General features: G+C 43.3%; 1 protein-coding gene across 1 annotated transcript in view; it reads left to right on the top strand.

Annotated features, from left to right (window-relative positions):
- LOC118377458 (lymphocyte antigen 75-like) overlaps positions 1-22,775 on the top strand; it is a 174,786-nt gene extending 152,011 nt beyond the window's left edge. The window contains exons 7-11 of the mRNA XM_052460736.1: positions 1,915-1,954; positions 20,309-20,593; positions 20,793-21,149; positions 21,257-21,381; positions 21,979-22,775. Coding sequence (XP_052316696.1) covers positions 1,915-1,954; positions 20,309-20,593; positions 20,793-21,149; positions 21,257-21,381; positions 21,979-22,140 — 969 coding nt within the window. The 3' untranslated portion in view covers positions 22,141-22,775. The remainder of the gene's footprint in view (positions 1-1,914; positions 1,955-20,308; positions 20,594-20,792; positions 21,150-21,256; positions 21,382-21,978) is intronic.
- Positions 22,776-23,143: the final 368 nt, after the last annotated feature.

Below are 23,143 nucleotides of genomic sequence, written 5' to 3'. Positions count from 1 at the left end.
TGAAGGGAACCTGAGTGAACAAGTAACACAACAATTACATACTTATTTAATTTATTTCATAAACAAAGTTATGTTACATCCAATGTTCATGTGTTAAATATGAATTGTCCCATTACACTCAATTACTGGTTGTCACACCTTTAGCTGCAATGACTCCAACCAAGCACTTCCTGAAGTTGTAGATCAGTATTTCACATCGCTGTGGAGCATTTTTGTCCCACTCTTCCACCTAGAACTGCTTAAACTCAGTGAGTTTTCAAGGATGAACTTTGAAGTTCTGCCACAACATCTCAAATGGGGTCATTAGGTCTGGACATTGACTGGGTCATTCCAAAACTTCAAATGTGTTGCTTTTGAACCATTTTCATGTAGACTTTGTGTTTTTTGGATCAATGTCTTGCTGCATGACCCAGCTGCTCTCCAGCTTCAGCTCACAGACAGATGGCCTGACATTCTCCTGTAGAATTCTCTGATACTGAGGTTTCTTCTATTAAGGCAATTCGTCCAGGTTCTGAGGCAGCAAAGCATCCCCTTTACTGATGAATGCAGTGTTTGGTTTTTGCCAGAGTTAAATACACAACAAGTATTTGATGGAATTGGAACCAGGTGTGATGGAAGACAAGACAAAACCAATGGAAAATGAAAAGTGGATCGGCGATGGCTAGAAGGTCGGTGACATCGACTGCCGAACGCCGCCCAAACAAGGAGAGGGAACAACTCCGGCGGAGGTCGTGACATGATGATCATCCATATTATTATTTATTATTATTATATATTATCCAGTTGCTTCCAGGTAATTTTTCGAAAAACTTTAGTCAACTTTTTGGGCTAGATGGGTCCCATTATGTTTGTTGAAAACCAAACACTGCATTCCTCAGTAAAACACTTCATATCAATCGTCAAGCATGGTGGTGGTAGTGTGATGGTTTAAGGATGCTTTGATGAGTTACAGCAGTTCTGCGTGGAAGAGTGGGACAAAATTCCTCCACAGCAATGTGAGAGACTGATCAACAACTACAGGAAGTGTTTGGTTGTAGTCATTAGAGCTAAAGGTGGAACAACCAATTATTGAGTGTAAAGGGGCAATTACTTTTTCACACAGGGGAATTGGGTGTTGCATAACTTTGTTAATTAAATAGACAAAATAAGTATAAATATGGTTTGTTATTTTACAAACTCAGGTTCACTTTATCTAATTTTAGGTTTTGGTTGAAGATCTAATAACATTCAGTATTAAAATTTTGCAAAAATAGAGAATATCAGAAAGGGGGCAAATACTTTTTCACAGCACTGTGAGTATCAATGTGTTTTTCTAATTGGAATGTAACTTTATTTAATTGAAATGTATTTAGACCACAGTTTACATACTGCATAGCCAATGTAGTCTCAGCATGTTTTTATTGGTTAATGAATATGTCTTTTCTGATGATCAAGTAAATACCTGTTGCAGATTGACAGTATCGGTCTAGAATTGTGATTCTTCATGTTTCAACCTAATATTATTTTAATGTTTATTTGACATATTTTACCTTGATGATAAAGACATCTGGACATAATGTTTAATCAACTCCTCTCTTCAGGACTCTGATACACTGGTACCAGTTAGAACCATGTCCTGCTGACCAGAGCTTTAGTTACATTTTACCTTGATGATAAAGACATCTAGACATAATGTGTAATCAACTCCTCTCTTCATGACTCTCTTCAGGACTGGAGTTACATTTTACCTGATGATACCAGTTAGAACCATGTCCTGCTGACCAGAGCTTTAGTTACATTTTGCATAACTTCCTCAAATTAGACAGAGGGGAACTTTTCACATCAAGCCACATGACATCAGTAATGAACCTGGTCTCAGATCTGTTTGTGGCCTCTTGCCAACTCTCATGTGTGTTGTGGTGCTGTGTGGCTCAGTTTGTAGAGCATCGTGCTTTTGTCACGGCCGACGAAAGAAGTAGACCAGTAGACCAAGTCGCCAACAAAACGCTTAACTTCGGCTATACTGCCTCTAACAAAGTAAACTTCCCACACTGAAAGGAAGGAAAAGGTCTACCTAAGTATGATTCCAAATCAGAGACAACAATAGACAGCTGTCCCTGATTGAGAACCATACCAGGCCAAAACATAGAAATAAAGAAACATAGAAAACTAAACATAGAATGCCCACCCCACATCACACCCTGACCTAACCAAATAGAGAAATAAAACGTCTCTCTAAGGTCTGGGAGTGACAGTACCCCCCCCACTCCGGCCGCAAAACTTGAACCAAAAGGGGAAGGTCTGGGTGGGCATCTACTCGCGGTGGCGGCTCTGGTGGGGCACGTAGACCCCGCTCCACCTCTGGCTCACCCCGCTTGGACCCTAACTGCCGACCCCGGACTGGGGACCCTCTCTGCAGGCCCCGGACTGGGGACCCTCGTTGCGGGCCCCAGACTGGGGACCCTCGTTGTGGGCTCCGGACTGGGCACCCTTGCTGCGGGCCCCGGACTGGGCACCCTCGCTGCGGGCCCCGGTCTGGGCACCCTCGTTGTGGGCCCCGGACTGGGCAACCTCGCTGCGGGCCCCGGACTGGGCACAGGAATGGGGGTCATCGCCGGAGGCTCCCGACTGTATCATCACAGGAGGCTTCGTGCCATGGATCATCACTGGATGCTTCTTGCCATGGATCATCACTGGAGATTTGTGCCATGGATCATCACTGCAGCTTCGTGCCATGGATCATCACTGCAGCTTCGTGCCATGGATCATCACTGGAGGCTTCGTGCCATGGATCATCACTGGAGGTTTCGTGCCATGGATCATCACTGCAGCTTCGTGCCATGGATCATCACTGCAGCTTCGTGCCATGGATCATCACTGGAGTTGGGAGACACACAGGAGGCCTAGCTCTGGGAGCAGGCACAGGCCTCACCAAGCTGGGAAGACATACAGGAGGCTTGGTTTTGGGAGCGGGCACAGGATACACTGGGCTGTGGAGGTGCACTGGAGGTCTTGAGAGTAGAGCCTGCACAACCCGTCTTGGCTGGACTGTGACTTTCGCACGGCACGTTCAGGGCGCAGGCATAGGACGCACTGGGCTGCGCAGACGCACCGGCGACACAGTGCGCAGAGCCCGCGCAGGATATCCTGGGCCTTGGAGACGTACTGGCGGCCAGATGCTCTGAGCCGGCACCCTCCGACCTGGCTGGAGCGTGCCTGCTCCGTTGCTGTGACTCCTGGTAGCAAAGTCGTTCCTCCTTCGTTGCTTCAGCCTGTTTCCATGGCGGGTTCTTGTCCCCTGCCATAACCTCCTCCCATGTCCAAGATGTCCTCCATTCTCTCTTCTCCCGGGCCCAGGATCCCTGCTGCTCATGGCCACGCTGCTTGGTCCTTTGGTGGTGGGTAGTTCTGTCACAGGCATCATAAGAAGAAGACCAAGGTACAGCATGGTGAGTATACATTTTCCTTTTATTTAATATGTCGCCAACAAAACAACAAACGAAGAAACAACCGTGAGGCTTAACTTCGGATATACTGCCTCTAACAAAGTAAACTACCCACATTGAAAGGAGGGAAAAAGGGCTACCTAAGTATGATTCCCAATCAGAGACAACGATAGACAGCTGTCTCTGATTGAGAAACACACCTGGCCAAAACATAGAAATAAAGAAACATAGAAAACAAAACATAGAATGCCCACCCCACATCACACCCTGACCTAACCAAATAGGTTGTAGCTAGATGGAGAGGAATTGTGAGTGAGAGTTGGAAGGGACCATTCTGGTTTCCACCCCATTAAAGACACAACATCCCTTTCCACATGAAATGTGGAGTGAAAAGTTTTATTAGAAATAAAACGGCTCTCTAAGGTCAGGGCGTGATAGCTTTCAATGCTAGGATTGTTGGTTTGTTTCCCCCGAGGCCGCCAATATGGAAAATGTATGCTTGACTACTTTTGGATGAAAGGTTATATTATATTTTATATTATGGTCTGCAGTGAATTTGGAAAAGTGTTCAGACCCCTTGACTTTTTCCATAACATTTTTTTCCCATCATCAATCTACACACAATACCCCATAATGACAAAGAATAAACAGGTTCTTAGATTTCTATGCAAATGTATTACAAATAAAAATGGAAATATTAGATTTACATAAGTATTAGGACACTTTATTCAGTACTTTGTTGAAGCACCCTTAGCAGTTAAGGATCTCTCTGTACTTTTCTCGGCTCATCTTTCCCTCGATCCTGACTAGTCTCTCACAGTCCCTGCCATTGAAAAACATCCCCACAGCATGACGCTGCCACCACCATGCTTCACCCGTTGTTATGGTGCCAGGTTTCCTCCAGACGTGACGGTTGGCATTCAAGGCAAAGAGCTCAATCTTGGTTTCTTAAGACCAGAGAATCTTTTTTCTCATTGTCTGAGAGTCTTCATCTACCTTTTGGCAAACTTCAAGCATGCTGTCATGTGCCTTTTACAGAGGAGTTGCTTCCGTCTGGCCACTCTACCGCATTGGCCTGACTGGTGGAGTCCTGCTGAGATGGTTGTCCTTCTGGAATTCTCTCACATTTCCAAAGAGGAACCCTAGAGCTCTGTCAGAGTAACCATCGGGTTCTTGGTCACCTCACTAACCAAGGCCCTTCTCCCCCGATTGCTCAGTTTTGCCCGGCGGCCAGCTCTAGGAAGTGTCTTGGTGGTTCTAAATTTCTTCCATGAGGCCACAGTGTTCTTGGGGACCTTTAACCTCTCTAGGGTATGTGGGACGGTAGCGTTCCACCTGTCAACAGCCAGTGAAACTGCAGGGCACCAAATTCAAAACAACAGGAATCCCATAACTAAAATTCCTCAAACATACATGTATTTTACACCATTTTCAAGATACACTTTTTGTAAATCCAGCCACAGTGTCCGATTTCAAAAAGGCTTTACGACGAAAACAAACCAAGCGATTATGTTAGGTCAGAGCCAAGTCACAGAAAAACACAGCCATTTTTCCAGCCAAAGAGAGGAGTCACAAAAAAATCAGAAATATAGATAAAATGAATCACTAACCTTTGATGATCTTCATCAGATAACACTCATAGGACTTCATTATACCCAATACATGTATGTTTTGTTCGGTAAAGTTCATATTTATATCCAAAAATCTGAGTTTACTTTGGCGCATTATGTTCAGTAGTTCCAAAACATGATTTTGCAGAGAGCCACATCAATTCACAAAAATACTCATAATAAACATTGATAAACGCTACAAGTGTTATTCACAGAATTAAAGACATATTTCTCCTTAACCTGTTACTCCTACCCCCTACTTTTTCGAACATTCTGTTAAAAATCGCGCAACATTTCAGCACCCTGCTACTCATGCCAGGAATATAGTATATGCATATGATTAGTATGTGTGGATAGAAAACACTCAGATGTTTATAAAACTGGTTAAATCACGGCTGTGACTATAACAGAATGTGCGTTTCATCGAAAAGTGCAGGAAAAGCTGATCACTGAAAATGGGAAAATATATCCATGCGCCACTTCAACCCATTGTTAAACGTGAACCACATTAAATGGGGCCGAGGTTGCAATACCTACAGCTTCCACACGATGTCAACAGTCTTGTCATTTGCCTACGATTTGTTTCTTGGTCAAATGGACACGAGGCAGCGCAGTTCTTCCGGTCTCCGACCGGATATTTTGGTTGAGATTTACCCGGACATTATTTCCAGACGTACAGCTATAGAATATACATCGCCTCGTGATCAATTTGATCGTTTATTAACGTTTACTAATACCTAAAGTTGCATTACAAAAGTATTTCGAAGTGTTTTGTGAAAGTTTATCGTCGACTTTTTTAATTTTAAAAAATGACGTTACGTTATAAAACGCTATTTTTTTCCTTGATCACACAGTCTTCATAGATCGATATCTAGGCTATATATGGACCAATTTAATAAAAAAAAAAGACCCAATAGTGATGTTTATGGGACATCTAGGAGTGCCAACAAAGAAGATGGTCAAAGGTAATGAATGTTTTATATTTTATTTGTGCGTTTTGTGTAGCACCGACTATGCTAATTATTTTGTTTACGTCCCCTGCGGGTCTTTTGGGGTGTTACATGCTATTAGATAATAGCTTCTCCTGCTTTCGCCGAAAAGCATTTTAAAAATCTGACTTCTTGCCTGGATTCACAACGAGTGTAGCTTTAATTCAGTACCCTGCATGTGTATTTTAATGAACGTTTGAGTTTTAACGAGTGCTATTAGCATTTAGCGTAGCGCATTTGCATTTCCAGATGGGACGCCTGCATGTCGGGTAGGAGCAAGAGGTTAATGCAACCGCTGTGTCAGATTTAAAAAAAAAACTTGAAGGAAAAAGCAAACCATGCAATAATCTGAGTACGGTGCTCAGACGACAAATGAAGCCAAATTGATATCCGCCATGTTGGAGTCAACATTTGTCAGAAATGGCATAAAAAATATTCACTTACCTTTGATGATCTTCATCAGAATGCACTCCCAGGAATCCCAGTTCCACAATAAATGTTTGTTTTGTTTGATAATGTTCATCATTTATGTCCAAATAGCTACTTTTGTTAGCATGTTTTGTAAACAAATCCAAAGTCACGAAGCGCGTTCACTAGTTGCAGACGAAATGTCCAAAAGTTCCGTTACAGTCCGTTGAAACATGTTAAACGTTGTATAGAATCAATCTTTAGGATATTTTAAACATATATCTTCAATAATGTTCCAACTGGAGAATTCCTTTGTCTTCAGACATGCAATGGAACGCAGGTCGCTCTCACAAGGAACGCATACATGTGTTTCTCTCTGGTGAGAGAGGTTTCTGTTCTTCCTTAAATTATTCCATTTCTGTAAATGGCATGGGATCAGGAATAGAGTTTTCATTTTCATTCCAAACCAGACGGGCTCAGACCAGGCAGGGGCTGAAGTTCTGAGTATTTAATGGGCCCGGTTTTGAGCTTGAACGAAGAACAACAGGGCAATGCTACAGTATGCGTGTCACTAAAGCCACATGTTAGCATACAGTTGCTTAGCATACGCAAATGACAAACAAAGTAGCCTTCCACCACAACCACAGTACAACATCACCTTCTGTAGACAACATCTGTGTAGGTGCAAGGAGTCACTAGGCTCTCTGGTGAGAGAGAGGTGTCCGTTCTTACCTCATGGAATCATGAATAAACGTCACCTCCCCGGTTGTCCGTGGTAAAATAAAGCACTTTGGACTGAAAAACAAAACCTTGACATGAATAAGACTTTTCAGGAGGATTTAGGGGATGTCTTGGAAGTTAATGTAGAAGCACCCAAATGATTGTCTTGTTAGTTTTGGTTGATTTCCAACATGGTGGCTCACTCTCTGGCTTGGAACTGTGTGGAAAGAGTATTTTTCCCTCTCCTTAGAAAAACCTCATAGACACTTACAAGCAAACTCACACACACACATAAAGGCTGACAAGCTTCTTCTACTTGTGTGATGGTTGCGAACACATCTGATTGGCTGTCTGATTGGTAATGGCTGTCTGATTGGTAATGTCATTTCCTGCTCTCCAGTCAAACCACAAAGCAACTCTCAAAGCACTAAGGAATCCCCTTCAATTCCAATAGTGACATCATTGAGGTGATTTAGGGCCCTGAGCATTGACCCCATGAGAACCTGCTCATCTCTCTCCTGCCTGCCTCTCAACCTCCCCATGTTCAGCAACAGACCTGTAAAAACCACAAACAAAGGGATGGAGAATTTGATGCGATGCGATGTTATTGATATAGCTTTTATAGTCATTCTTTACAACATAGTGTTTTTTTTTTCAAAAGGAATTGAATGTAGAACTCTCTCTCTCTCTCTCTCTCTCTCTCTCTCTTTATCTATCTATATGCTTTATTGTCCTCCAATCTTTATGCAAACTATTTTGACCTCAATGGAAGAGATCATGGTAATAGAAACCTGACAGGACCTATTTTACATCACGGACAGCGACGCTCACCACTAAAGGGACTGTTAGCCTAACAACAACAACAACAACATAGACAGAGTTCAGGCTTTTTGTTATGCGCAGCAAAAGAGACACTCACACAAACATACAGTTTTGTATTGCTGTCCTTGTGGGGACCAAACAATTGAATCCCATCCAAAACCTCTTCTCCCCAAAACCAATATCTAACCCTACATTTTAACAGTAACCCTAACCTTAATCCTAACCCTGACTCCTAAACATAACTCCTAAACCTAACCGTAACCCCTAACTTTAATCCTAACCCTAACTCCTAACCCTAAACGTAACTCCTAACCTTAATCCTAACCCTAACTCCTAACCCTGAACCTAACCGTAACCCCTAACTTTAATCCTAACCCTAACTCCTAACCCTAAACGTAACTCCTAACCTTAATCCTAACCCTAACTTCTAACCCTAACCCTAAACCTTACTCGTAACCCCTAATCCAAACCCCTAACCCTAACCCCTAACCTTAATCCTAACCCTAACTTCTAACCCAAAACCTAACCTTAATCCTAACCTTAATCCTAACTCCTAACCCTAACCCCTAACCTTAATCCTAACCCTAACTTCTAACCCTAACCCCTAACCTTAATTCTAACCATAATTGTAACCCCAACCCTTAATCTGTCCCCGAAACCTAAAATAGCCTTTTTCCTTGTGGGGATGGGCAAAATGTCCCCAATTGTCTGAATGATCCTTGTTTAACTATCCATGTGAGGATGTCTGGTTCCCTACAAGAATATTTAAGCAAAAAAACACAAACACACAAACAGAACTGAAACAAAATGAATGAGTGATAGAGTGTAGCACTAGTGAAGTGACAGAAACAAACATGGGCAAGGTGACAGAAAGATGTCATGTCTTTCTGAGAGAGATGGAGAGGGAGAAAAAGAGAGAGGGGGAGAACACAGAGAGAGGAACAGATGAAGAGAGTGTGAAAGGGAAGGAGAGGGTCCTAAATAAAGAGGGACCAGACGAGAGAGGAGGGAGAGAGAGAGAGAGATACAGGGAGAGAGTGTGAAAGGGAAGGAGAGGGTCCTAAATAAAGAGGGACCAGACGAGAGAGGAGGGAGAGAGAGAGAGAGATACAGGGAGAGAGTGTGAAAGGGAAGGAGAGGGTCCTAAATAAAGAGGGACCAGACGAGAGAGGAGGGAGAGAGAGAGAGAGATACAGGGAGAGTGTGAAAGGAAAGGAGAGGGTCCTAAATAAAGAGGGACCAGACGAGAGAGGAGGGAGAGAGAGAGAGAGATACAGGGAGAGTGTGAAAGGAAAGGAGAGGGTCCTAAATAAAGAGGGACCAGACGAGAGAGAAAGAGAGAGAGAAAGAGAGATACAGGGAGAGAGATTGGGGGGGGGAGAGCTTATTTCATTACAGTTGCAGCTGGTGCATGTTATTTACTGCTAATATAAAGGGAGTAGTGCTGGTCAGGGGTGCTGGGTTATGGTATTTACTGTTGGGTTTTTATATTTACTGTTGGGTTATGTTATTTACTGTTGGGTTATTATATTTACTGTTGGGTTATGATACTTACTGTTGGGTTATGATATTTACTGTTGGGTTATGATATTTACTGTTGGGTTATTATATTTACTGTTGGGTTATGATATTTACTGTTGGGTTATGATATTTACTGTTGGGTTATGATATTTACTGTTGGGTTATTATATTTACTGTTGGGTTATGATATTTACTGTTGGGTTATGATATTTACTGTTGGGTTATGATATTTACTGTTGGGTTATTATATTTACTGTTGGGTTATGATATTTACTGTTGGGTTATGATATTTACTGTTGGGTTATTATATTTACTGTTGGGTTATGATATTTACTGTTGGGTTATGATATTTACTGTTGGGTTATGATATTTACTGTTGGGTTATGATATTTACTGTTGGGTTATTATATTTACTGTTGGGTTATGATATTTACTGTTGGGTTATGATATTTACTGTTGGGTTTTTATATTTACTGTTGGGTTATGTTATTTACTGTTGGGTTATTATATTTACTGTTGGGTTATGATATTTACTGTTGGGTTATTATATTTACTGTTGGGTTATGTTATTTACTGTTGGGTTATGATATTTACTGTTGGGTTATTATATTTACTGTTGGGTTATGATATTTACTGTTGGGTTATTATATTTACTGTTGGGTTATGATATTTACTGTTGGGTTATTATATTTACTGTTGGGTTATTATATTTACTGTTGGGTTATGATATTTACTGATGGGTTATGATATTTACTGTTGGGTTATGTTATTTACTGTTGGGTTATTATATTTACTGTTGGGTTATGATATTTACTGTTGGGTTATGATATTTACTGTTGGGGTATGATATTTACTGTTGGGTTATGATATTTACTGTTGGGTTATGATATTTACTGTTGGGTTATGTTATTTACTGTTTGGTTATTATATTTACTGTTGGGTTATGATATTTACTGTTGGGTTATTATATTTACTGTTGGGTTATGATATTTACTGTTGGGTTATGATATTTACTGTTGGGTTATTATATTTACTGTTGGGTTATGTTATTTACTGTTGGGTTATGATATTTACTGTTGGGTTATTATATTTACTGTTGGGTTATGATATTTACTGTTGGGTTATTATATTTACTGTTGGGTTATGATATTTACTGTTGGGTTATTATATTTACTGTTGGGTTATGATATTTACTGTTGGGTTATGATATTTACTGTTGGGTTATGATATTTACTGTTGGGTTATGATATTTACTGTTGGGTTATTATATTTACTGTTGGGTTATGATATTTACTGTTGGGTTATGATATTTACTGTTGGGTTTTTATATTTACTGTTGGGTTATGTTATTTACTGTTGGGTTATGATATTTACTGTTGGGTTATGATATTTACTGTTGGGTTATTATATTTACTGTTGGGTTATGATATTTACTGTTGGGTTATGATATTTACTGTTGGGTTATGATATTTACTGTTGGGTTATTATATTTACTGTTGGGTTATGATATTTACTGTTGGGTTATGATATTTACTGTTGGGTTATTATATTTACTGTTGGGTTATTATATTTACTGTTGGGTTATGATATTTACTGATGGGTTATGATATTTACTGTTGGGTTATGTTATTTACTGTTGGGTTATTATATTTACTGTTGGGTTATGATATTTACTGTTGGGTTATGATATTTACTGTTGGGGTATGATATTTACTGTTGGGTTATGATATTTACTGTTGGGTTATGATATTTACTGTTGGGTTATGTTATTTACTGTTTGGTTATTATATTTACTGTTGGGTTATGATATTTACTGTTGGGTTATTATATTTACTGTTGGATTATGATATTTACTGTTGGGTTATGTTATTTACTGTTGGGTTATGATATTTACTGTTGGGTTATGTTATTTACTGTTGGGTTATGTTATTTACTGTTGGGTTATGATATTTACTGTTGGGTTATTATATTTACTGTTGGGTTATGATATTTACTGTTGGGTTATGTTATTTACTGTTGGGTTATGATATTTACTGTTGGGTTATGATATTTACTGTTGGGTTATGATATTTACTGTTGGGTTATGATATTTACTGTTGGGTTATGTTATTTACTGTTGGGTTATGATATTTACTGTTGGGTTATGATATTTACTGTTGGGTTATGATATTTACTGTTGGGTTATGATATTTACTGTTGGGTTATGTTATTTACTGTTGGGTTATGATATTTACTCCAAGATGTCATACCAGTTCAGACGTCTTTTGTCCTTGTCTTGTCGTGTCCCGTATATATATATATTTACAACTTTTTTCGCATACCTTTTTATACATATATTTTTTTACTTTCCATAAACTCATCTTCAAAACACTCTCCTGCAACCCGCCTCACCAATTTATATTTATAAAAAAAAGTATTATATACCTCAAATCTGTAATCCTCCATAGAATCTAACCAGAAGCTAACCAGAAGCTAACCAGAAGCTAGCCAGAAGCTAATCCAGAAGCTAGCCAGAAGCTAATCAGAAGCTAATTAGCTTCTTTACTGGCAAATCGTTAGTATTCAGCTAACCACGGTTTGTGGTCATCAGCTATCCTTTAGCTCGAAAATCTATCGCCAGTTTTGTACGGCGCGGCTCGGAACAGAACATACCGGACCTATTTTTCTCTCCATGTCCCTGGATTTCAACCGCTAACTCTTGACATTCATACCTGGATCTCGCAACTAGCTAGCTGCTATCCGTGTGACTATCGGCTTTCGTCGATTCCGGAGCAAACATCAATTATTCCGGAGCTAGCCAGCTGAAGAGTTCCATCAGTCACTCCTGGGCTACAATCACCTATCCGGACCCGTTTTACTGCCAACGCGGAGCCCCACCGGGCCTTCACAACTGGACTACCGACGTTATCTACCCGAAGCAGTTATCCGGCTGGCTCCTCCATCGCGACGTTACCTGAACGCCCATCTGCGGTCCGCTAACCGTTAGCTGTCTTATCGGCTGCTATCTGAATAGACCTATCGGACAATTTATTTTTTATTATTTATTTTATTTAAAAAATTCTTGGGCCTCTATAACTATATCTAAAGTTTTTTGTTGTTGTGTGATTTGGATTCATCCCCTCTACCACACGGAACACCGCTAATCCTACCGACGGAAACACACGAGGTGGCTAATAACAGACCTCCATCCTGTGCTAGCTTGCTACCGATGGCCCGGCTAGCTGCCTAAATCGCCGTGACCCCAACCAACCGCACTACTCACTGGACACTTTTGATCACTCGACAAAGCATGCCTCTCCTTAATGTCAATATGCCTTGTCCATTGCTTTCTGGTTAGTGTTTATTGGCTTATTTCACTGTAGAGCCTCTAGTCCTGCTCACTATACCTCATCGGGGCGGCAGCGTAGCCTATTGGTTAGAGCGTTGGACTAGTAACCGGAAGGTTGCGAGTTCAAACCCCTGAGCTGACAAGGTACAAATCTGTCATTCTGCCCCTGAACAGGCAGTTAACCCACTGTTCCCAGGCCGTCATTGAAAATAAGAATATGTTCTTAACTGACTTGCCTGGTTAAATAAAGGTAAAAAAATAAATAAAAATCCAACCTATTAGTTCCACCACCCACACATGTGATGAGATCTCTTGGTTTCAATGATGTTTCTAGAGACAATATCTCTCTCATCATCACTCACTAGGTTTACCTCCACTGTATTCACATCCATACCTTTGTCTGTACATTATACCTTGAAGCTATTTTATCGCCCCCTTTTACTCTCTGTCCTTTTACTCTCTGTTCTTATTGCTTTTAGCTGTACCCTTATCGTACTCCTCCTCTGTTACTCTGGTGATGTAGAGGTGAATCCAGGTCCTGCAGTGCCTAGCTCCACTCCAATTCCCCAGGCGCTCTCTTTTGATGACTTCTGTAACCGTAATAGCCTTGGTTTCATGCATGTTAACATTAGAAGCCTCCTCCCTAAGTTTGTTCTATTCACTGCTTTAGCACACTCTGCCAATCCGGATGTTCTAGCTGTGTCTGAATCCTGGTTTAGGAAGACCACCAAAAATTCTGAAATTTTAATCCCAAACTACAACATTTTCAGACAAGATAGAACTGCCAAAGGGGGCGGTGTTGCAATCTACTGCAAAGATAGCCTGCAGAGTTCTGTCCTACTATTCAGGTCTGTACCCAAACAATTTTAACTTCTACTTTTAAAAATCCAGTTCTCTAAAAACAAGTCTCTCACCGTTGCCGCCTGCTATAGACCACCCTCTGCCCCCAGCTGTGCTCTGGACACCATATGTGAACTGATTGCCCCCCATCTATCTTCAGAGCTCGTGCTGCTAGGCGACCTAAACTGGAACATGCTTAACACCCCAGCTATCCTACAATCTAAGCTTGATGCCCTCAATCTCACACAAATTATCAATGAACCTACCAGGTACCTCCCCAAAGCCTTAAACAAGGGCATCCTCATAGATATCATCCTAATCATCCTAACCAACTTGCCCTCTAAATACACCTCTGCCCTTGGTTCTCCCCAGACCTGACTGCCCTTAACCAACACAAAAACATCCTATGGCGTTCTGCATTAGCATCGAAAAGCCCCCGTGATATGCAGCTGTTCAGGGAAGCTAGAAACTATTATACACAGGCAGTTAGAAAAGCCAAGGCTAGCTTTTTCAAGCAGAAATTTGCTTCCTGCAACACTAACTCAAAAAGGTTCTGGGACATGGTAAAGTCCATGGAGAATAAGAACACCTCCTCCCAGCTGCCCACTGCACTGAAGATAGGAAACACTGTCACCACTGATAAATCCACCATAATTGAGAATTTCAATAAGCATTTTTCTACGGCTGGCCATGCTTTCCACCTGGCTACTCCTACCCCGATCAACAGCACTGCACCCCCCACAGCAACTCGCCCAAGCCTTCCCCATTTCTCCTTTTCCAAAATCCATTCAGCTGATGTTCTGAAAGAGCTGCAAAATCTGGACCCCTACAAATCAGCCGGGCTAGACAATCTGGACCCTTTCTTTCTAAAATTATCTGCCGAAATTGTTGCCACCCCTATTACTAGCCTGTTCAACCTCTCTTTCGTGTCGTCTGAGATTCCCAAAGATTGGAAAGCAGCTGCGGTCATCCCCCTCTTCAAAGGGGGGGACACTCTTGACCCAAACTGCTACAGACCTATATCTATCCTACCATGCCTTTCTAAGGTCTTCGAAAGCCAAGTCAACAAACAGATTACCGACCATTTCAAATCTCACCATACCTTCTCTGCTATGCAATCTGGTTTCAGAGCTGGTCATGGGTGCACCTTAGCCACGCTCAAGGTCCTAAACGATATCCTAACCGCCATCGATAAGAAACATTACTGTGCAGCCGCATTCATTGATCTGGCCAAGGCTTTCGACTCTGTCAATCACCACATCCTCATCGGCAGACTCGACAGCCTTGGTTTCTCAAATGATTGCCTCGCCTGGTTCACCAACTACATTTACATTACATTTAAGTCATTTAGCAGACGCTCTTATCCAGAGCGACTTACAAATTGGTGCATACACCTTATGACAACCAGTGGAACAGCCACTTGCATCTAAATCTTGTTGGGGGGGGGGGGGAGAAGGATTACTTACCCTTACTTACCCTATCCTAGGTATTCCTTGAAGAGGTGGGGTTTCAGGTGTCTCCGGAAGGTGGTGATTGACTCCGCTGTCCTGATAGAGTTCAGTGTGTCAAATCGGAGGGTCTGCTGACCGGACCTCTGGCAGTCTCTATGGGGGTGCCACAGGGTTCAATTCTTGGACCGACTCTCTTCTCTGTATACATCAATGATATCACTCTTGCTGCTGGTGAGTCTCTGATCCACCTCTATGCAGATGACACCATTCTGTATACTTCTGGCCCTTCTTTGGACACTGTTAACAACCCTCCAGGCAAGCTTCAATGCCATACAACTCTCCTTCCGTGGCCTCCAATTGCTCTTAAATACAAGTAAAACTAAATGCATGCTCTTCAACCAATCGCTACCTGCACCTGCCCGCCTGTCCAACATCACTACTCTGGACGGCTCTGACTTAGAATACTTGGACAACTACAAATACTTAGGTGTCTGGTTAGACTGTAAACTCTCCTTCCAGACCCATATCAAACATCTCCAATCCAAAGTTAAATCTAGAATTGGCTTCCTATTTCGCAACAAAGCATCCTTCACTCATGCTGCCAAACATACCCTTGTAAAACTGACCATCCTACCAATCTTCGACTTCGGCGATGTCATTTACAAAATAGTCTCCAATACCCTACTCAACAAATTGGATGCAGTCTATCACAGTGGAATCCGTTTTGTCACCAAAGCCCCATATACTACCCACCATTGCGACCTGTACGCTCTCGTTGGCTGGCCCTCGCTTCATACTCGTCACCAAACCCACTGGCTCCATGTCATCTACAAGACCCTGCTAGGTAAAGTCCCCCCTTATCTCAGCTCGCTGGTCACCATAGCATCTCCCACCTGTAGCACACGCTCCAGCAGGTATATCTCTCTAGTCACCCCCAAAACCAATTCTTCCTTTGGCCGCCTCTCCTTCCAGTTCTCTGCTGCCAATGACTGGAACAAACTACAAAAATCTCTGAAACTGGAAACACTTATGTATAATGATATACTTCGCTCTGCAGGTTGTATAACTTTTTCATTACATTTCATTATAGTACAACGGTTGATTTGTCTAATCTTAGCAATTCTTCTTAGCTAGCTACATAGCCGTCCTTGTATCAGAGATAATTGCATAATTATCGTATTTCGTCGCCCTAACGTAGCCTTCACTGCTATTCGCCCAGGAGCTAGCAAACGCTAGCTAACGCACACAGATTAGCATCACTGTAGTGCTATTCACTCAACTGAACGACTTGATTAGTTTAGTGTTAGCTAGCTACATAGCTGTCTTTGTTTCAAGATAATTGTGTAGTTTAGTGTGTGTAGTCTTGGAGTGATTATCTTAATTCACTGAGGTTCGCTAGCCAGCTATTTGTCGTCCTTAACGTAGGAGACTCTGCTAGCTAGCCAACAGCTAACAGCTAACAGCTAGCCAACGTCACCACACGTCTACTGATTCGAATTCAATCACCGGTCAGGTAGTATCACATCTTCATTTCATTTCATTACAGTACAACGGTTTGATTTGTTTGATCGTAGCTAGCTACATAGCTAGCTACATAGCCGTCTTTGTTTCAAAGATAATTGTGTAGTCTAGAGCGATTTCCTAGGTTAGCTAGCCAGCTATTGTCGTTCTTTTAACGCAACGTAACGTAAACAACACTGCTAGCTAGCCAGCTAGCCCCGAATAGTAGCACTGTAGAAACTATTACACTCAACGGAACGACTTGATTAGTGTAGTGTCAACAACGCAGCTACTGCCAGCTAGCCTACTTTAGCAGTACTGTATCATTTTAATCATTTTAGTCAATAAGATTCTTGCTACGTAAGCTTAACTTTCTGAACATTCGAGACGTGTAGTCCACTTGTCATTCAATCTCCTTGCATTAGCGTAGCCTTTTCTGTAGCCTGTCAACTATGTGTCTGTCTATCCCTGTTCTCTCCTCTCTGCACAGACCATACAAACGCTCCACACCGCGTGGCCGCCCACCTAATCTGGTGGTCCCAGCGCGTACGACCCACGTGGAGTTCCAGGTCTCCGGTAGCCTCTGGAACTGCCGATCTGCGGCCAACAAGGCAGAGTTCATCTCAGCCTATGCCTCCCTCCAGTCCCTTGACTTCTTGGCACTGACGGAAACATGGATCACCACAGATAACACTGCTACTCCTACTGCTCTCTCCTCGTCCGCCCACGTGTTCTCGCACACCCCGAGAGCTTCTGGTCAGCGGGGTGGTGGCACCGGATCCTCATCTCTCCCAAGTGGTCTTTCTCTCTTTCTCCCCTTACCCATCTGTCTATCGCCTCCTTTGAATTCCATGCTGTCACAGTTACCAGCCCTTTCAAGCTTAACATCCTTATCATTTATCGCCCTCCAGGTTCCTCGGAGAGTTCATCAATGAGCTTGATGCCTTGATAAGCTCCTTTCCTGAGGACGGCTCACCTCTCACAGTTCTGGGCGACTTTAACCTCCCCACGTCTACCTTTGACTCATTCCTCTCTGCCTCCTTCTTTCCACTCCTCTCCTCTTTTGACCTCAACCTCTCACCTTCCCCCTACTCACAAGGCAGGCAATACGCTTGACCTCATCTTTACTAGATGCTGTTCTTCCACTAACCTCATTACAACTCCCCTCCAAGTCTCCGACCACTACCTTGTATCCTTTTCCCTCTCGCTCTCATCCAACACTTCCCACACTGCCCCTACTCGGATGGTATCGCGCCGTCCCAACCTTCGCTCTCTCTCCCCCGCTACTCTCTCCTCTTCCATCCTATCATCTCTTCCCTCTGCTCAAACTTTCTCCAACCTATCTCCTGATTCTGCCTCCTCAACCCTCCTCTCCTCCCTTACTGCATCCTTTGACTCTCTATGTCCCCTATCCTCCAGGCCGGCTCGGTCCTCCCCTCCCCGCTCCGTGGCTCGACGACTCATTGCGAGCTCACAGAACAGGGCTCCGGGCAGCCGAGCGGAAATGGAGGAAAACTCGCCTCCCTGCGGACCTGGCATCCTTTCACTCCCTCCTCTCTACATTTTCCTCCTCTGTCTCTGCTGCTAAAGCCACTTTCTACCATTCTAAATTCCAAGCATCTGCCTCTAACCCTAGGAAGCTCTTTGCCACCTTCTCCTCCCTCCTGAATCCTCCCCCCCCCCTCCTCCCTCTCTGCAGATGACTTCGTCAACCATTTTGAAAAGAAGGTCGACGACATCCGATCCTCGTTTGCTAAGTCAAACGACACCGCTGGTTCTGCTCACACTGCCCTACCCTATGCTCTGACCTCTTTCTCCCCTCTCTCTCCAGATGAAATCTCGCGTCTTGTAACGGCCGGCCGCCCAACAACCTGCCCGCTTGACCCTATCCCCTCCTCTCTTCTCCAGACCATTTCCGGAGACCTTCTCCCTTACCTCACCTCGCTCATCAACTCATCCCTGACCGCTGGCTACGTCCCTCCCGTCTTCAAGAGAGCGAGAGTTGCACCCCTTCTGAAAAAACCTACACTCGATCCCTCCGATGTCAACAACTACAGACCAGTATCCCTTCTCTCTTTTCTCTCCAAAACTCTTGAGCGTGCCGTCCTTGGCCAGCTCTACCGCTATCTCTCTCAGAATGACCTTCTTGATCCAAATCAGTCAGGTTTCAAGACTAGTCATTCAACTGAGACTGCTCTTCTCTGTATCACGGAGGCGCTCCGCACTGCTAAAGCTAACTCTCTCTCCTCTGCTCTCATCCTTCTAGACCTATCGGCTGCCTTCGATACTGTGAACCATCAGATCCTCCTCTCCACCCTCTCCGAGTTGGGCATCTCCGGCGCGGCCCACGCTTAGATTGCGTCCTACCTGACAGGTCGCTCCTACCAGGTGGCGTGGCGAGAATCTGTCTCCTCACCACGCGCTCTCACCACTGGTGTCCCCCAGGGCTCTGTTCTAGGCCCTCTCTTATTCTCGCTATACACCAAGTCACTTGGCTCTGTCATAACCTCACATGGTCTCTCCTATCATTGCTATGCAGACGACACACAATTAATCTTCTCCTTTCCCCCTTCTGATGACCAGGTGGCGAATCGCATCTCTGCATGTCTGGCAGACATATCAGTGTGGATGACGGATCACCACCTCAAGCTGAACCTCAGCAAGACGGAGCTCCTCTTCCTCCCGGGGAAGGACTGCCCGTTCCATGATCTCGCCATCAAGGTTGACAACTCCATTGTGTCCTCCTCCCAGAGCGCTAAGAACCTTGGCGTGATCCTGGACAACACCCTGTCGTTCTCAACTAACATCAAGGCGGTGTCCCGTTCCTGTAGGTTCATGCTCTACAACATCCGCAGAGTACGACCCTGCCTCACACAGGAAGCGGCGCAGGTCCTAATCCAGGCACTTGTCATCTCCCGTCTTGATTACTGCAACTCGCTGTTGGCTGGGCTCCCTGCCTGTGCCATTAAACCCCTACAACTCATCCAGAACGCCGCAGCCCGTCTGGTGTTCAACCTTCCCAAGTTCTCTCACGTCACCCCGCTCCTCCGCTCTCTCCACTGGCTTCCAGTTGAAGCTCGCATCCGCTACAAGACCATGGTGCTTGCCTACGGAGCTGTGAGGGGAACGGCACCTCAGTACCTCCAGGCTCTGATCAGGCCCTACACCCAAACAAGGGCACTGCGTTCATCCACCTCTGGCCTGCTCGCCTCCCTACCACTGAGGAAGTACAGTTCCCGCTCAGCCCAGTCAAAACTGTTCGCTGCTCTGGCCCCCAATGGTGGAACAAACTCCCTCACGACGCCAGGACAGCGGAGTCAATCACCACCTTCCGGAGACACCTGAAACCCCACCTCTTCAAGGAATACCTAGGATAGGGTAAGTAAGGGTAAGTCATCTTTCTCACCCCCCTTCTCCCCCTAAAAAGATTAGATGCAAGTGGCTGTTCCACTGGATGTCATAAGGTGTATGCACCAATTTGTAAGTCGCTCTGGATAAGAGCGTCTGCTAAATGACTTAAATGTAAATGTAAATCATTTAATACATTTTTATATTTATGAACCCTATTTTCTGTTAGGTGTTTTTACATATGTTGGGGTGGCAGGTAGCCTAGTGGGAATACCCACGCAGGGAATGTGCAGTCATGTATGCTGGGTGTGTGTGTGTGTGTTTATGGATGTCGTTGGTGTGTGAGCACATTACACTGATCTGGCTACAGTAGATGACATGGAGGACCTGAACAGGCTGATGACCAGTGTCGGTAGTTATAATTCCTGGTTATGGATCGGACTGAAGAAGGGAGACTCCATGAAGTGGCACTGGTCTCTGGCAGACAGACGTTTCTACAGAGAGGGGGAGACTAAGTTCAGAAACTGGGACACTGGGACACCCCAAAATGGTAACTGTGTTTTAATGAGTACAGCTGGGCTGTGGAACAACGCCTCCTGTGATGACCAGCATCACTTCATCTGTTATGATGGTGAGTGTTGACATACTAATGATGAAGCCTGTTCTAAGTGCTGGAGCTGCCATTGAGTTGAAACATAGACTCATGAGAGCTTTAAGTTGTTAATCAGTTATTGATCTGTTATCAAATCAATGACAACATGTACTATAGATGATCAGTAGATGATATTTCACTGGATATTTGTATTGATTATTACATTTGACTTTTGCAGGAAAACAAGACACCAACATAACATACGTCTTAATTCAGGAGAACAAGACCTGGATAGATGCTCAGAGTTACTGCAGACAGTATCACACAGACCTGGTCAGTGTGAGGAACCAGACTGAGAACACAGAGATAGAGAAGAAGATATCACTGAGGGGACTTCCTGTGTGGATCGGTCTGTTTCTAGACTCCTGGAGATGGTCAGACCAGAGTGACTCCTCATTCAGAAACTGGCTGTCAGGATGGTCTTCAACAGATCAGAGATACAACTGCACTCTGGTGTCTTCTCATCCTTATTCTTCTCATTATTATAAATGGATAAATAAACCCTGTGACAACAACTATCCTTTCATCTGCTATGGTAAGTTACAACATTCTCCTACTGGTCTACCTGATATAATGATGACAAGATAATTCTAATTCCCCCATGATTCACTACTGTCATTGTGGGATTGTATTATCTTGTAGGTCCAGCTGTGGAGACCCCTGAGAAACCTCAACTGAAGAGACAGGTGGTGAGAATGAAGATGACCCCAACGGATCAAAATATGAACCTCAGTGATCCTGCTGTTCAGGACGCCATCTTACAAGAGGTCAGTTTCCCCCTGTTCATGAAGAACCAACCGGGTAATGATACAAACTGTATAGATCACCTCTCTGGTCTGGTTCCTAGTGTGTTGTGGATGACCTCCTCTCTGGTCTGGATCCTAGTCTGTAGTAGATGACCTCCTCTCTGGTCTGGGTCCTAGTCTGTTGTAGATGACCTCCTCTCTGGTCTGGGTCCTAGTCTGTAGTAGATGACCTCCTCTCTGGTCTGGGTCCTAGTCTGTAGTAGATGACCTCCTCTCTGGTCTGGGTTCTAGTCGGATTGAAGATGACCTCCTCTCTGTTCTGGGTCCTAGTCTGTTTGTGGACAACCTTCTACCCTGGCTGTGACCCCGCTCTCAAAGGGTGTCTCAGGGAGAGTGGGATGTCCAAAAACACATTTCCAAATTCACACATGGATATTAAAACACACTTGTACATGTGTGAAATAGGACAAATATAAGCCTCCTCTCCTCATAGAGTCAAAGGGTTGAAGTGATGAACGTCTCTCAGTATAGCAGGAAGGATTGGTAGTTGTAGATCTTCAGAATGACTAATACAGAGTGAAATATTGTGGGTCTCTGTGTGTCTTTGTGTTTCTCCAGATAAGAAACAAGCTGAAGGAGCAGGGGTTACCTGTAGACACCAAAGTGACATGGAAAAAGCAGCCTGATGGGAAGGTCTTCCACAAGGAGGAAGAGGGGTCTCCCAAGAAAGAAAAGGAGGAGAAGAAGATGAAGAGGATGATGACAAAGAGAGAACTCTAATTATGTTAAATGTTCTCCTAACTTTTCTCTTTTTTAAATGTAGATGAATTATCTGTACTGGGATGTATTTTCTGAACCTAATTCGATGTGTTTTATTAATTAAATTCTTTAAGTACAAACATCAATAGTGTTTTATCATGAGATGTTTTTCTTGATAATTTTCTTGACTTGGTTGTTTTATTACAGGGTTTGTTCTCAAGACAGACGTTTCACACATCATGTCTGTAAATGAGTTATTTGTAGTTATGTTGATATTCAGGGCTGTGAAAAAGTATTTGTCTCCTTTCTAATTTGCTCAACTTTTACAGATTTAAGATGCTGAATGTTATCAGATCTTCAAAGGAAACAGAATATTAGATGAAGGGAACCTGAGTGAACCTGAGTGAACAAGTAACACAACAATTACATACTTATTTCATTTATTTCATAAACAATGTTATGTAACACCCAATGTTCATGTGTTAAATATTAATTGTCCCATTACACTCAATTACAGGTTGTCACACCTTTAGCTGCAATGACTCCAACCAAGCACTTCCTGAAGTTGTAGATCAGTATTTCACGTCACTGTGGAGCATTTTTGTCCCACTCTTCCACCTAGAACTGCTTAAACTCAGTGAGTTTTCAAGGATGAACTTTGAAGTCCATCTCATTAGGTCTCATTAGGTCTGGACATTGACTAGGTAATTCCAAAACTTCAAATGTGTTGCTTTTGAAACTTTTTCATGTAGACTTTATTGTGTTTTCTGGATCAATGTCTTGCTGCATGACCCAGTTGCTCTCCAGCTTCAGCTCACAGACGGATGGCCTGACATTCTCCTGTAGAATTCTCTGATACTGAGCAGATAATATATGCCATTTGGATCTCATGGTCTCTTCTATTAAGGCAATTCGTCCAGGTTCTGAGGCAGCAAAGCATCCCCTTTACTGATGAATGCAGTGTTTGGTTTTTGCCAGGCGAAATGGGATCCATTTAGTCTAAAAAGTTATACTTTTGACTCAT

The sequence above is a fragment of the Oncorhynchus keta genome, chromosome 13 (assembly GCF_023373465.1).
Source record: "Oncorhynchus keta strain PuntledgeMale-10-30-2019 chromosome 13, Oket_V2, whole genome shotgun sequence".
In the NCBI taxonomy this organism is placed as follows: Eukaryota; Metazoa; Chordata; class Actinopteri; order Salmoniformes; family Salmonidae; genus Oncorhynchus; species Oncorhynchus keta.
Note: the sequence above shows the minus strand (reverse complement) of the source record. Positions and strands in the feature narration are given on the sequence as shown.